Source organism: Rhamphochromis sp. 'chilingali' (assembly GCF_963969265.1).
Source record: "Rhamphochromis sp. 'chilingali' genome assembly, chromosome: 2".
Classification (NCBI taxonomy): Eukaryota; Metazoa; Chordata; class Actinopteri; order Cichliformes; family Cichlidae; genus Rhamphochromis; species Rhamphochromis sp. 'chilingali'.
In genome coordinates, this window is record NC_137930.1 from 17,298,067 (window position 1) to 17,314,473 (window position 16,407).

Genomic DNA, 16,407 nt, shown 5'->3' on the forward strand with positions numbered 1-16,407 from the left:
AAGAAAATCTGTCAGTTGTTTGAACAGATTGGCAATAATGTCATTTAATACATATTCTGTTTGAAATTCACAGTCTGTCCAAATTCACTCTCAGAAAGGGCGTCGCCTATCTGATGACATTCAAACGTTTTGTCCAATCAGCAGCTTAGCCATGGATTCAAAGGGACTCTGATATGACAGATGACAGCTAAAACTTATCCAAGCCATCCAGATGTGTCAGCTTACATCATATCTTTGTGATATCTGGCTTTTCGGGACCCGGAATGGAAGTGACAAGAGAGTGTTTTCTAAGGCAGTTCCTTGGTGATGCAGCTGTCACACTGACACAGAGAAAAAGAAAGTCATAAAGGCTGTGTACACAATGTACATGCCTGTATTTGCATCCTCCCGCTTGTAATTGACGTGGAACTTTCAAATTGAAATTGTTTGAATGAACTCAGCTGAGTGATTTTGACAAGTAGAATACCGTATGCTGCAAGCGCGGTCTGTCTTTTCTTTTTTTTTCCCCTCCGTGTCACAGGAAAGCTTGAGGTAGACTTGTCTGAATGGTTACAAAGCAGCAGGGGGTCCCAGGCAATAGTATTCCCTCAGGTGCTTTGCAGACTTTATGCCAAGTTTGCGCAGGCCACACGCTGAGTTTGTTCAGCCATCTGAAATTGTCGCCACAATTTTGAAGTCAAGAATAAGACTCGGTTGGCTGATTGTTTTAAAAGACTTTCATTCTCAAGCATGCCAAATGTGGTAAAGGAAAAAGATTGTTCTCTGCAAATGAATGTGGAGTATCATCCAGATTCAACAGAACTACACAGGCAAACTCATTTGTATCCCTGCGCTACCGTATGGGTTTCTGCTGTAGCACAACAGTTTCACACATCTGCCTTTCTTGTTTGGTTCAAACACTCCTCTCGGTGCATATTGTAAGTTAATTTAGATATACTTGTATCCCCTGAAAAAGTTGTCTTTTCTCATACTCATCAGTGACGGTGAACTACTGTGCCTCGATGAATTTATTGTCTGTGTGCAGAGGTGCTAGTTTCTTCATTACATGGCTGATCCACGTGAATTCGAGCAGATTTGAAGCCGGGCTTACTTTCTTGCCGAGGATTTCACTGCAAATTGATGCGGTCCCTTTTACAACGTCCTCGCCTGGGTACTGACAGAGCCTCGATAAATCAAGGCAATCACAACGACATGGGGGAAGACATTGCCATAAATTCCACAGGGACCGTAAATGTACAGAATCTAAGCACATCTGTAGACGCTACCTGTCTCGCTCTGTTTCATGCTAATGGCACTTTCCTTTTGTTGTCTTTTTATCCATCTTCTTCTTGATTTCAAAGACTCCCATGTCAACATTTATCCTTTCATGATTTTAACAGTCGTGTCACTTTAATCCTTCACCGGCTTCCAGATGATTGTTCCACACTTCAAATGGAATTCAGAATTAGTAAAGTCATTGACAGAAAGAGGATTAGAGCAGAGGATATGCCATTATGCATTATTTGATTGCGTCTCTCCACAAACACTTGTTGCACTTGTCAGTCGTGGGTCTTGGCCATTCCCATTTGAGGCTCCGGTTAGCGAGATGACAGCCTGTAGAGCATCATTCTGAGCATTTAAATAAACCTGAGGATCCCGCAGAGTTTATTTTGAAATTTTCACGCACATTGACAGCTTCTCTTGAAAATAAAATCGAAAAATGTTGCCATAATGGAACCATCCATGACATTTTTGTATCCGTGATAGTTTTATGTACTGTGTACTATAGCATATACAGTTTGTATTGTATAAGATATATATTTAAACTGAAATTACAAATAATAATTTAATTGCATTCATAAAACTAACTCTATAACCCGCAGCAACCATTCCTCTTCTCCTCTTTCTCCATATATACACATTTCTGTACCTGCTCATTGACTGTTATAAATGGCTGTATATTTAGGGCAGCACAGCATGCCTGAAATGGTGATGTAGAGTTGTGTTTTGCTGCTAAATTTATTTTGAAGATCCTGTACAGTTTTTCATTTGCCAGACATAGCACATAGACACCTGAGTTCTATTCTTTCATGTTTATATCTCAGATGCATTTTTAGATTTTATGACTTTAGATTTAGATTTATCTATGTTGTTAGTTTGATGGTGAATCAATGCAATGAAATCTCCTGTTGATGTCCACTAACTGGTCTATGTCCGATGTATCTATTCTATTCTGTACATAAACTAAAACTGCATACATATAGAAATCTAGGTTAGACAAAACTGAGTAATGGAGCAGAACAGTTGGTTAGATAGTTTGAGTACAGCCACTGACTGGAATCACAGTTTACACATAGGTGTCTGTAGAGGTTTGAGAGCAATATCAGCCATACAGTGGAAACACACTAGTCACATGTTTATGTCTGACTCACCAACAACACCTGCTTGAAATCTGCACATTGTGATCTTGGAGATGAGTATGCCTCTCAAGTGTCTGTGTGGGTCATCTCTGGCCTTGGCTATTCTACAACCTTTTTTCAGGTTCTCACAGATCTTCCCACAGGTCAAGTATGTACAAACCTCAGCAAATGATCCAATTAGTAACAGCAAAGAAAGTGATGAAAATCTACCACGTCCTTCTCTGTAGGTTTCTAATAATAATAATAATAATAATAACTAAAACATACATTTCTTTGCTGGGTACTTATGTTGTACCTCAATTGCAATCCCTTCGGAAAATTGAACATTGATGATTCAAGTTAGTGTTAAGAGCAAAGATATCACGCATTATCTTCTTATAGCTATCTAGGCAACTTCATAGGATGTAGACTGTTAATACAAGGCTTTGCAGTATGCAAGAGTGGGTGACGTCACCCACTGGTGTGAGGACTAAAGTTTTGTATTTTAGCTCTTGTGGTTCATGTGATTGTCTTTGGACAAGACAACAGAGTTGTTGAGTTATCAGCTATCGGCCTCGAGGTTGCTGGTTAAGTGACATCAAACGCTGATGGATGTTTTATAGGAGCCTGAGCAGTCAGCGTGAATTACAAAGATACGCAAACCACTTTTCACTCTTCATAACAGCTGGGTCTCGAGAGGATCCTGCAGAAAAAGCAGTGTAGCTCTTTCACTTCTCCATTTTTTTAAATAAATTGCCCCTTTAGGTCGCAGAACTCCCCTGAGCAACATCCTTTTATGAAGATGACCCGTGCCGGCTGAAATTTTCCTGACAGTTTCAGCACCTTCAGTCTTCCACTGTGAATCACTACAGTCAGCATTTATCACAACGCCCCGCTGTGGGGCCAACTGCCAGTTACGTTTTTTTACTCGGTGGTGGAAAAACCTCGGTGCTGCAATATTTAAATGGATGTTGAATGTGTCTTCCTTTCAGATGATATTTTTTCACTCATATCCACTCAAAATCTAAAGCTGGTCATGGTGTAATGTGTCTATCGACCAGCAGGTGGAGAAGTTATATGAACCGTTTGATCCTCAAGCCCCCACCCCTGTCCCTCCTCTGCCTCATGCTGCTCCCGATGTGAGAAGTTCCTGCATAAACTTCCACTCCACAGAGGGAGAACATATGTGGGAGATCTAACAGAGGCACACCACAAAGAACAGACAAAGAAACTTTTGAGCTGGACCTATTTCCTATTCTTGGATTGTTTTCTCAAATCAGGGTCTTCATGTGTATGGATCACTTTGTCAAAACATAGTGTGGATGTTTGATTGTGGAGTGTAAATGTAACTGCTGTAGACATGGATACATCATTTACTGTGAGACCTCTTGTCCTTGCCCTTCTGCTCTCCCTTCATCTGCACTTACACCTTTTTGTTTGGGCTGCTATGGACTCCTGCTATGATGAGGAGGGTGTGCCAAGCAGCTGTATGCCCAAGTTTGAGAATATTGCCTTCAGTCGCACGGTGGTGGCTTCCAATGTGTGTGGTTCTCCACCTGAGGACTACTGCATGCAGACAGGGTCAACTCGTTCATGCCACATCTGTGATGCCTCAGATCCATACCTAAGCCACAATACCAGCCTCCTGACAGACTTCCACCGGAATGAGGAGCCCACATGGTGGCAAAGTCAGTCCATGTACTTTCGTATCCAATATCCCAACTCCGTGAACCTCACCCTTCACCTCGGTAAGAGCACACATCCTGAACACTTAATTTAAATATCTGTCTTTACGTTACTTTGGTCTAATAGCTATGTCTAGAGTTCACTTATAGTCTCTGTTATACTAATGTTGTGTATAAATATGTTTATAATACGGGACTGCATTTGTTGTTTTGATGATCTGAGCCTCTACAGACTGCAGATAGACTCCAGTCTGGTGTGAATCTCACAGAAATACAGTACATGTTAGGGTTTTTTTTTTTTGCACACTGAAATTTGATACCATCAGCTTTTTAGGTTTCTGGACACCCATATCTTCATGCATTATTCTGTGTATTGTGAGGCCTTTGATGGAGAAATCTTTAATCCAACACAGATGTGCTGCAGAACACATGATTTTTGTTAGGCCGCCTTGACTCTGAGGTTAACACTTTGGCCCAGACATAGCTTAGACTTCTGGTATTTCAGTGAGGACACTTTCACAAGAGCGTGTCTGAGAATTTGGTGGGATTTTACATGAAGATAACCAGTTGCATCTGACATGCATAAACAGGCACCAAGTAACGGTCTTCAGGCTCACAGTATCGTTAATTTAGCCCACATGCTGTCATGGAGTATGAACCCATTCAATTCTGGCTGCCACTCAACTTATTTTAAGAATATGATTTGGCCCAGAATCAAACTTTGATAGCATCACATCACAGAGCCTTCATAGATAGCATTAAAAACAAATCAGACTGTTATCTAACCTTTTTTTTTTAAACTTGACATCCACACTTTCACATGGTGTCATTACAAATTAGCATTAATCTTCTGCTACAGGTTAAATTCACAGTTTTGCAGATATAGAACTGACTATGAATGAAACTGAAGCCATCATGTGTTTTTTAGAGAAACTGTAGGCAATAAGTAGCTTATAATAATAAGAATAACAAGAAGAGGGACACGGGAAGTTAGCGAGGCATTTACATGAATCATATTTGGAAGGCAATAGATATTTGTCAGGAAGGTAAATTAATTTGCATTACCTGGGACTTTTTCTGCAAATCAGACACACAAGTTAAATCATATTTTTTTTGTTTTGTTTTTGTTTTAAATTGCCTTCTTTGTGTCCTCTTTCCCCCTGAAAAAATGCCTCTGACGCACATTTTGTGCACTGTGAACACATTTGACATTTCTCACTCCAGCCATTAACATCATTATCCCATTACCATGCTGTGCAAAACTGCTGAAATAAGCAGCACAGCACATTTGGCACTATAACTGAATTAAAATGTGGCGATTACTGTTAAAACGCATTAATACAAATCTTTTTATGCAATTATTTTCCCCGTTCCATTTATTTTTTTGAGCTGGGCTTGTGTGCCTTTCTGCAATTAAAGGTCTCTTATCACCAAGATGGTTCATATATGTATTTGACATACCCGGGAAAAATATTTAGCTTATTTCTTATAACGTCGATTTTAACACTGATGTAATTTTAATTACTTTTTATGCAGAGCATTATATTAAGCACATTTGATTCAAAGTCTGAACAGAGAAATTTCCCGATCTCCCCTCTTTTGGCTTTATTCTGCCTGCAAAAAATACAGAAACAGTCCAAACACACAAAATTGTTTTTTCCCAAATGAAGAGAAGTCAGCAGTGTCTTCTTCCTATATTATGCCATAGGCAGGTTGTTAACAAGACAGCACACCCACAACAAATCAGCCTACACAGCTAACAATAGTTCTGAAAATGACAATGGTCCTGAATGCTAAAATGAGATCTGTCTGTATTCCAGTTAAGCTATACCTAGCAACTGAAACTCATACTTCACAAAGTCAACTTTAGGAAAAGTTGATACTTTTTAGATGCTAAAAGTAGGGAAAAAAACAATTGGTTTTTTTTCACGTCTTTGTTGATTTTTTTATTATGTGCTGATGTTGACAAAAGTGCTATTTTGGGGTTAAAAGCAGGTGTAAATGATTATTTTTGCAGTTCCACTCAGTTCACTCAAATTAAATGGGAACTATCTCACAAAAACACTCTAATTACATTGTTGCCAATTTCAGTAGAATGGCATTGCAAGAAATCTCCTCTGGGTTTTATTTTTATAAAACAAACTTCATTCAAAGAAGCAAATGGTGGAATTTATTCAAATGCCTCTTTTGTTCCAACAAAATGACAAGCAAGTGCTTTTTGCTTTTTTCTGTTATATCCGACATTGGGTTTGTAGATTTTAATTTCTCTGTTTATTAATAACAATGCAAAAGATAAATAAGTCTCCAATAACACCAGAAAAAGTTGCCAGATTTGTCGCTAAGGGGGTCTGAAAACTCACTAAATATAGCGACAAAGTCGCTAAGTTCGCAACACTGCATGTACAGTGGCCCTGAGAGGCCAAACGGACTGCAACTTAAGAAAACACAAGCAATAAGAAAAACGCTGCAAAAGCACACAAAACATAACAGAAGTAAGAAAAACGACAACGGAAATAGGAAAAAATAAAACAGAAATAGGAAAAACGACAACGGAAATAGGAAAAAACAAAAAGGAAATAGGAAAAACAGAAACTGATTTTCAAAAGCACAAGGGAAGTGTTTCTGGGGAGACAATAACCTGACGGACCAGTTGCAGGAACCAAAATATGCTAAGAATTGCACTGAGAGACACTTAAAAGAACTGGAGGTTCTATCGGTTTTGTGAGGAAAGAAAAGATGAAAGCGTATTAGCCTAACTTTTAGCCTAAAAATACGTCATCAGTATTATATGAATCATGATAAATCATGCCTACCATGTTTGGGGTTCCTGCAACTGGTCCGTCGGGTTATTGTCTCCCCAGAAACACTTCCCTTGTGTTTTTTTCCTATTTCCGTTGTCGTTTTTCCCATTTCTGTTTTGTTTTGTGTGCTTTTGCAGCGTTTTTCTTATTGCTGGTGTTTTCTTAAGTTGCACTCCGTTTGGCCTCTCGTAGACATGCTCTGTTTTGTGTTAAACATGTAATTTGATTGTTGCAAATGTTAATAAATCAGTTTTCATGTTTGATTTAAATATTCTAAATATTCTTCTCAATAACCTTGAGAGACGTATTCCCAGAAATATGTTTACATAACAGAGTTAGTTCACTCTGACACAATACCTTATTAAAACATTCCCTAAGCCCTCACCTTCTGGTTTGTGCCCTACTATTTTATAATGTATTGCTTTAATGTACAGCTACTGGAAGGCTATCTATATTATCAATAAACAAATAGAATAAATACAGAGGTTGAGCAGCAGATCAAATATTTTATAATGGAGATAGCTTGACTGCATTCTCAGTTTGGGGTTACAAGTTTATTGGAGAAGTGCCTGCCAGTGTCCACTTGCCTGCCCTAGCCTGCCTGGGAGTGAGGGCTTTGGTTCACTTGGTAAAAAGAGGAATGCATGGATTTTTTTCTGAACTTGAGTAAAATCTATCCAACTATATTCTCAGTGTGTATAGTCTGTAACATGTATCTATAGTATCTTTGTAGCAGGGGTTTATTTGGGCTGATAGCATTCAGGGAAGGCTTTTACTTGTTCACACATACATTTCATACATTTTCTTTATCCCCCAATCTTCCCCTACCTATGCAGTAGAGGGAAGATGAGTCCTCCCTGTCAGAAAGATGTGTTTCAAAGAAAAAAGAGACAAGGACAAAAATGATGAGAGAAGTTGAAAATGTCAGCGCACAGATGAGCGGTTACATCACGTGCTCTGAAAACAGGAAGTACCTCAATCAAATGGAGAGTATTGATTTCCAATAGCAAGCAGATGTCTGACTGTGCTTTGAGGCTTTGTTGTTTATATTTTCTGGCTAGTTCTTTTTCTGGAAAAAGGTGGCAGTGCTCCAGCTGCTGCAAAGGTATTTTCTTTGTTATTGGAGAGTTTGTTATTCTTCTAACTATTCCAGCACCTACAAGTCTGTCTCCCTGAGACTGAACTGATCTTTGCTCCCACTGCCCTATCTGCCAACTTTGTTTTCCTATACCCGGCGGCTTTGATGCTTCCATCCTGACACCGTATTCCTAAGTGAATGATGTCTAAGTTTTCACATCACACACTTTTATGTAACTGAATATCCCTAAATTTTGTATGCGTGGCATACTTTTGGTTCACATGAAAACTGTGTGATCCATCTGGGTAGTTGGCGGGGGGTTCTTTAGACATCACTGTTTCCCTTTGCCTCTCCAAACAAAACAAGCGCTCTCCGAAGGGAACGCAGGCAAATGCGGCGATGATAAACACAGCAGTAGGACGCAGGGACACACACTGCAGCCAGGTCAGAGTGGGTCTGTGGAAGAGTTAAGAGGAAAGGGGGAGTCGGGCTGCTTCAAGGGGAGTAAACAAAACATAATGAGGAAGAAGGGGTGGAAAAGAAAAAAAAATGCCAGGCAGTTTGCTGGTAAGGAATTGGGGTCAGATTTTTTCCCACAAAGACTGGATGAGCCACACACACACACACACACACACACACACACACACACACACACACACACACACACACACACACACACACACACACACACATTCTAACAGCACCCACTGATGTCTGCAGCTGGTTCTCATTCAGCGCAGTGAAAGAAAAGCAACATCCTGTTTCTGATGTAAAACAACGAAAAAAGTCTGCCTCATTCGGCGGGACGCCTTCACAGCCTGAGCATCGGCTCACATAGGACACGTAATCCTGTCACAGAGTAAGAATTGGTCTCAAACTCTGAGATATAGCGTGATCAGAGGACAAATCCACTCCCATATTTGATTGTTGATTTCAAAAATCTCCGCTCGGAGATTAAACAGAATGTAAACAGTCTACAGTGCTTGTGTTGGGTTTAGTCTGGGCAGATGAGAGTAGCTGTGTCAAGTTGACATGGATGAGTCAGAACAAGTCAGACATTGAACTTCTCCAGCATACGACGCTTATTCTCAGTAAACATTGTCAAAATATCCACGGTGCGTTTGTGTATCTGGAGAAAACATTGAAAGCTTAGGCTGGATCTTTAATGCACATGATTCTAGATCTGCTCTGTAAAGCCGTGCAAACTTAATTTTCAGTGCTCAATAGCGTCCCCCTTGGTATTAAGTTACAAGTAGTACATATCTAAAACACTACTTTCAGGGAGTATGATTTTTAATACACTTCTTTGACCACTTAATATTGTATAACTTTTAGAGTTTTTCATGATAGTAAAATATAATTGTACATTATTCATAAAAAGGATTAGATGTTCATTTTACATCCCTGAAGTGTAAGAATGCTACTTATTTGGATGCATTTCACCATTGTACACAGTGTACAGGTATTCTTTTGTTATATGTTACTTTGCTAAATTAAGTTCAACAACTAAAAAATCCCTTTGCTGTGCCCACATAAACTAATGAATATTTTAATGCACTCCTGAGTGAATATGGATCATGAATCATTAAACATTAGGCATAAAAACATACAAATATCATTTGCAATTAGTCTACATTTCATCACAGGGGATATCCAACAATTGCTTCATATTGTGCATCTTTTATGTCTCTTGCCTGAGTCCCAGCAGGGCTGAGCTCACCTCACGCAGTGAGTAAATGAAAGCTAAATGATCTTAGAGATCCCAAAGGAATGATACCATTAGAGATTTCTGCAGAGACAAGAGACAAAGATGCCTAGCTCTGACTTGGCAGAAAAATAGCAACAGATGTCATTACGGCTGTACCAGCGGATAGCACCCCTCCACGAATGTGCAGAGCGATTGAGACTTAGTATCTAATGATGTAGAAAAAATACCCCAGAGTGCACTGAAGAAGACTGTTAAGAGAGTTTCTACATGCTTCTTCTCATTCTGGTCTCAATATGACTTCATTTTGTGTCTACCCAGTTAATCCCCCACGATATGGCTCCAAGGTTATTGTTTGAACTGTCAACAATGAGTAAACAGTGGGGGTAATAACACCCCTCAATCAAAAAGAAGCATTGATTCAGGAAGAAGATGTCAGCTTTCTATATTAGGACAAGAGCTATAGCATTAATCACTGACCTCCCTACTGCAGGTGTCTAAACAGGAAGTGCTGTAAAGAAAAATATCCCCTCCTGACTCTGGCATGCAAACCGGTGGGCAACTGTTAGTGGCATCCTTTTATAACCTCTTCCTCTCATACCATCACAAATGTATCTAGGTCAGCGGTACCCAGCCCCCGGGCCATGGACTGGTACCAGTCTGTGAGTCGTTTGGTACCGAGGTGCGAGAGTTGAGGCTCGGGTGTAAAATTTATGGCTTTCAGGGTTTTTATCGTTAACTCAGTTTCCCTTGGTCTTCTTCCGTGTTGTAGTTGTGTGTCTTATTTTGAAAGAAATATTTATATGTTACCATAGCAACCAGAGAGCATTAAAGGGCCTTTTCGGGAGTAAAGTTACACAATTAGACAGTGAATTCATGTTTATTATTATTTTTGTTTTTGTCTGGGTTGAATCATTTTATTTTGTTGTATTTTTCTGCGACACCTTAAAGGCCTGTCCGTGAAAATATTGTCTGACATTAAACCGGGCTGTGGTGCAAAAAAGTTTGGGGACCGCTGATCTAGTTGATGTATTTTGAACCAACACTTTGTATTTATTCATTTACGATGCAACAAATACAGCACAAGACGAGCAGATTTGCTAAATCCTCAACAGCAAGTCAAATGAAAAATCTGGTTGCATCTCCTCAATTGTGTTCGAGCTATTAGTTGCAGTGATTGCTTTTTTCTTTTTCACAAATTAAATCTGAAATTGTCTGTACTCATTTAGACCTTTTAATTCATATTTTATTTGTTTTTCACAGGGAAATCCTTTGAGATAACCTACATACGACTGAAATTCTACACCAGTCGACCAGAGAGCTTTGCCATCTACAAGCGTACAGAAAACGATGGGCCCTGGTTACCTTACCAGTATTACAGCGCTTCTTGTCGAAAGACCTACGAGAGAGACGCTAAAGGTTACATTCGCCCAGGGGATGATGAAAGGACTGCTTTATGTACAGACGAGTTCAGCGATATCTCACCCCTCACTGGAGGAAACGTGGCTTTCTCCACACTGGAAGGTCGGCCCAGTGCCTACAACTTTGACCAAAGCTTGGTGTTGCAGGTGAGGATGCATTTTGTTGGGTGACATGTATACATGTATTCATGACTGATAGTGTTTCATTGTGTGTTCTCCAGATATGCTGTTATTGCATTGGCAGTGTGTTTCGGATGATTGTTATGCTAAAATGTCACTTTTGCCAATCAGATAGCATTCCATGCTGGATCAATATCTATACTTCTCTGTGTAAATAAGTTAATCAATTTTGACGTGATATCCAACACCAGTTGCTCAACTGTAGACCCAAACCATGACAGAGCCTCAGTGCTTTTAAGGAGGCTGTAGACACTCACTTATGCCTCTCCTCTGTATGTATTTATGGCTATTTGAATCACAATTTAAAAACTGGAATCTATCGCTCCATCAGACCCATTGCCACTGATTTTCAAAGCTGTTTTCTTTACTTAATATAATCATAAACTGTAGAAAAGTGAAAGAAAAAAACTTTTTAAAAAATAAAAATCCAAAATGCATTCAAAAATACATATTTATCATAAATAGAAAATATTCATGTAGATATAACATGAAAAAAAATATTTGATACATTACATTGATGATAATCCACAATGGGTGCTAGCTTCGGCTCATATTAATTTTCTTAGAGGAAATGAATATATCTAAATGTGAGAATAAGCAGTAGCAGCAGGCTTCTCTGGATGTAACAGCTGCTCGCGTGATAACAGTGTTAACAGCACCGCATAACTTGACGTAAAGTTTATAAGTGCATGTAATGTTCTTGCCCCCCCTTCGAGCACTGATTTTATCAAAGCCTCTCGACTGCACACACTTTCACACAAACAAACATCCCGTAGCCATGCATGTATATGCATGCCTTCGAGCCTTTTTCAAAACAGCTGAAATGAATCTAATGTTATGTTTAGCTCTGATTAACATTGATGAAGCCTTGAGAGGGTTGTGCTGAATTAATGGAAGTCTCTTGTGGGCGAGTCTGGGAGGGGTGGGCACGGTGAACCGTATCTAAAAATGAGAAAATAAAGTACTTTATGCAGCCACTCCTTTTTCTTTGATGGTGCTATGAGTATGCATTCATACATGCATCTGTTCACAAGTTTCCTATATTGCAACTTAAGTTGGAAAACATTGGGTGAATTCCTTTATTATTAAGTATCGACCACCAGAAAGCCTTGATAATTACTGTATGTTCTAAATAGACAAAAGTAATCATGTCAAAATAAATTAAGCTGTCTAATTAGGACATAGAGATCCTACAAGACTGAAGGAACCATATGCTTCATACATTACTAATACTATTTATGAACATATGAAAGAAACATATGTGTGTGTGTGGTTGAAAATAGTGGAAAGAAAGTATGCAGTGGGCAAGCAGTGGATCCTATAAATTAACCAAAGAAATTTCAAGCAAAACATTTCCGGGGACTCATATGCAGCTGTTTTTTGTTTTTTCTAAAGCCACTGCCAACTTACAAACACACACTGATACACACTGGATTTTGGCACTGGTGACGTGCATGTTACAAATATGAAAGACCCTGTGGCGTCAAATTTAACATACTGGGTTAGTGTCGTTATTTAATTTGCAGGGATAATGTTGTTAAATGGAGCATTTCACCACAAACCACAATCTTGTCCTAATTGTAACCAAGTAGGTCTCTTTTTGTTTTTGTTTTGTGCTTAATAAGACCAGTGAGTGAAAACCAAAGCAAAAAGCAAGTGAAACGGAAAGGGGAAAGCACAATGCTCCCAAACTGGACACAAATCAATGGCTCTTGGCTGACTAACTGGTGACTTATTTCACCAACAGCCCTCCAGCTACCAAATGTGGACCTTGTTCCCTTTTTAGAAGAGGACCGTTACCTCTCCGAGTCTAATATTGCCATTGCCAGTGTTTTCTGACAGGCAGTAATTTACGTCCTGGCATCCTGGGATGACAAAACATTGAATTTGTAAGTTATTTCTGTAATTATGAGAGAGTTATTATTACTGTTATTATTATTATTTTTATTTTTAGCTGGACCTTAAATACTCAAAGCCATAAAGTCACTTGAAATGACATAAATCATATATACATGCAAAGTAATGTGAGCTTTGAGCTGTAAGTTATACAACTTTTATATTTCAAATTTAATGCAAAAGCACACGTAAAGACAAATGTATATTTATATTCATAACTTTGTAGACAGAGCTGGGTGCTATACCAGTAAAAATGTCCTGCATATTGATTTATCAACGACCACTGGGAGCAATGATGAGTGCAGGGAGAATGGACCTCTATTAAATGCGATCCCTCTTACTTGCGGCTTTAATCAAAAGTGCAGGTAACATAACAGTTAACAGCTGGGAGATGCTCCATCGCAACATTCAAGAACAGTAAAGAGAAATGGAGGATGAAAAGACAGACCCGAGAATGCACTAAAATAACTACTAACCAAGAGAGGAATCGTGTCTGCTGTGTAGAAAGCTTCAGTTTTATAAGACGGAAGTCATTCTGCTGTAATTTCTTGTTCCACTGCTTCGATGCTCCTGACTTTCACTGTGGGTGGGGCTCGTTCACCTTCCTCCACAAATACACAGCGATGGAGAACGAGAGGCCTCGTGTGCAGATGGATCATGTACACTTGTTGTCGCGCACACACTGGTGTAAAACACAAAAGCAACCTGAGAATATGTGGATTGTCATTTCCAGTTCATAGTTTTTCACAACACTGGCACCTTCTCCGTCCCTTCCTTAACTTGGGTTATTATACACATTAAGAATTTCAGCTTCAAACTAACGCTCTTTACAGACTGGCAACCTGTCCGGCTGTCCCCCACCTCTTAAACTATTGCAGCAAGGGTAGGCTTCAGGCCTCTGCAACCTTTAAATCAATTCAGTTGTGAGTTACAGATACTCACATGACACACATAAGGCAAGAACCACATCCTTCTGCCATGGAAACAAACTGTGGTGCCACGTGGGCCAATAAATCCACAGTACCCAATACTAGAGTACATTGGCTAGTTGTACATTGGCTATTTGGCATTTACAACTGGTTCCAGTGGACAAATTCTACTGAGCAATGCTAAAATTAACCTTTTCCTTTAATTATATCAACTAGGATTTGCATTTAATATTCATTTGCATATAGTAGATGAAAATTACATTGCATTTTTTAATCAAGCTTATCAAAATTTTACTTAGCCCCACAATAATTCAGAGGCCATTATTTTCTATTTCTATTGGCCTTACAAGTAAGCAGGAAACATAAATCAGTAGTATTTAGAAGTATTTAGATAGTCTCATACAACCCTTTTAATCAGAAGGAACTGTACTTTCCCTTCTTTACTCAAAGATTCACAACATTAACAGAATAAAAGCAAGTCTTTATTTTACTGACTTAAGAAGGAACAGTTCTAAAAGATAAACAGTCACACTTTTCTTCACAGTAGTCTTAATGAATAGTTCTCCAGGCTTCTTGAAGGATGTTCAAAGTTCTTCTTTGAATGCAAGCATCGTGTTGAAGCACTTTACACCATTACATTAAATAACTGCAAACTGCAATGTGTGTTGGAAGGAAATTCACTACTGTGGCAACACCACCGACTTATATAAAGACATAAAGGACCACTAAAAAGAGAACAAGCACTGAAAGAATTGAAGAGAGGAGGAAGTAAATCCCTCAGACGGACCCAGAGCCTGCTGTCACAGTCTTTCAGAGAGGCAAAGAATAACCAGGTAGCCTATATATTGGTGAAAGTAAAGCTTCAATCATGACTGATGTTGGAGCTTCAGCATTAGTTAATGTTAAAGTGTTATTGGTCGTCATACTTGCTACATTAGCAGACCAATTATCTTTAGACTATATTCAGACATTCAGATAATATATTCTGCCCACTGAAATGTGGTACAATTCATACATTATTTTATTGGAAATTAAACATGAGCTATGAAAAATGTTTGAATATAATAACCTTTTTGTGTTGACTGTCAGGTCTGTTTCATTATTACATACACAGCCCATTTAAACAACTGAAGTTGGTCCAAAGTGCTTTAGCGACAGACACATTTACATTCCACATCTCCAAAAAAAAACCAGTTTCAAATACAGAAAAGGCTGAAAGGCTTGTTTTATGGTGTTAACTGATTCCTATGGAAAGTAAAAATCACAGTGATTCAGTGGTCAATAAACTGTGATTAGAATTCAGAAAATTGATAATGATTCATCTCAGAAATCATGACACTTCCCTCTGCTACATAAATTGACTTTATAAGTTAAAACTATTAGTATTTGTATTGGTAATACTGGCCTTCAATACTTGGTATTCAATCAATACAAAAATTTGCAGTATCGCATATCATTAACAGGTTCATCCTTTGAGTTAGGACCTTTTACTTAATACTTGAATGATTCACTGGTCAGTGTAAAAGGGCTTTAAAAAAGGACACAATATCCGAAGAAAAACTTTGTAAGACCTTGAAAAAGGGGAACGTCTACTCATTTAAAACATTACAACAAAAGTCCGGCTCCTTGAGATCAGTCCGCAGTCAGATTTCCTCCTGTCCTGTGCATCGTCTTCCAGAAAATAATAATAACACATTCTTATATGTGACCTTCCTCCTAAAATTTAGTGTGAAAATACACCTGACAGATCCAAACTAGCACTTCTGTAAAGTAAGCCATCCTCCTCCGCATCATTAAATAAGAAGAGTTAGTGTGGATATCTGGGGGATATGCAATTTAACCTTGCCTAACCTACCCTAAACATGAGAACGGTGGGGGGCGATTTGTGTTGCTCGTCCTGCCAAAATGTTCTGTTATACAGTATACAACCATTACAAATGACATTTAAGGTGATTTATTCGTAACATGACTAAATCCAGGTCTTTTTTCTTTCTGTTGAAGTTCATGGTTTTCTGCAGGCTTTCATCCCCCCCCATGCTTGCTCGTTTCAGGAACATTTGATTTGAATATTTGAATATATACAAATTGGATTTTAAAATAAAAAAACAAAACGGCCTCAGTGAAAAATACGCAGATCTTTGTGAAATCGTTCACATAGTCATTTGTTGGTGTTACAAACTTTTTGTTAAAACCTGCCTATTTGTAAAACTGTTTGACCACACCTCAGATCCAATTATGGTGCCCACCTCTTTCCACAACAGCACACACATGCTTCCTCTGCCACGCGCTGTCTCCATAAAAGAAAAAAAAATCCAGTCCTCAACTAAGACTCTT

General features: G+C 38.8%; 1 protein-coding gene across 1 annotated transcript in view; it reads left to right on the forward strand.

Annotated features, from left to right (window-relative positions):
* The first annotated feature begins 3,556 nt into the window (after positions 1–3,556).
* lamc3 (laminin, gamma 3) overlaps positions 3,557–16,407 on the forward strand; it is a 165,139-nt gene continuing 152,288 nt past the window's right edge. Inside the window, 2 exon segments of the mRNA XM_080876266.1 lie at positions 3,557–4,126; positions 10,911–11,215. Coding sequence (XP_080732392.1) covers positions 3,739–4,126; positions 10,911–11,215 — 693 coding nt within the window. The 5' untranslated portion in view covers positions 3,557–3,738.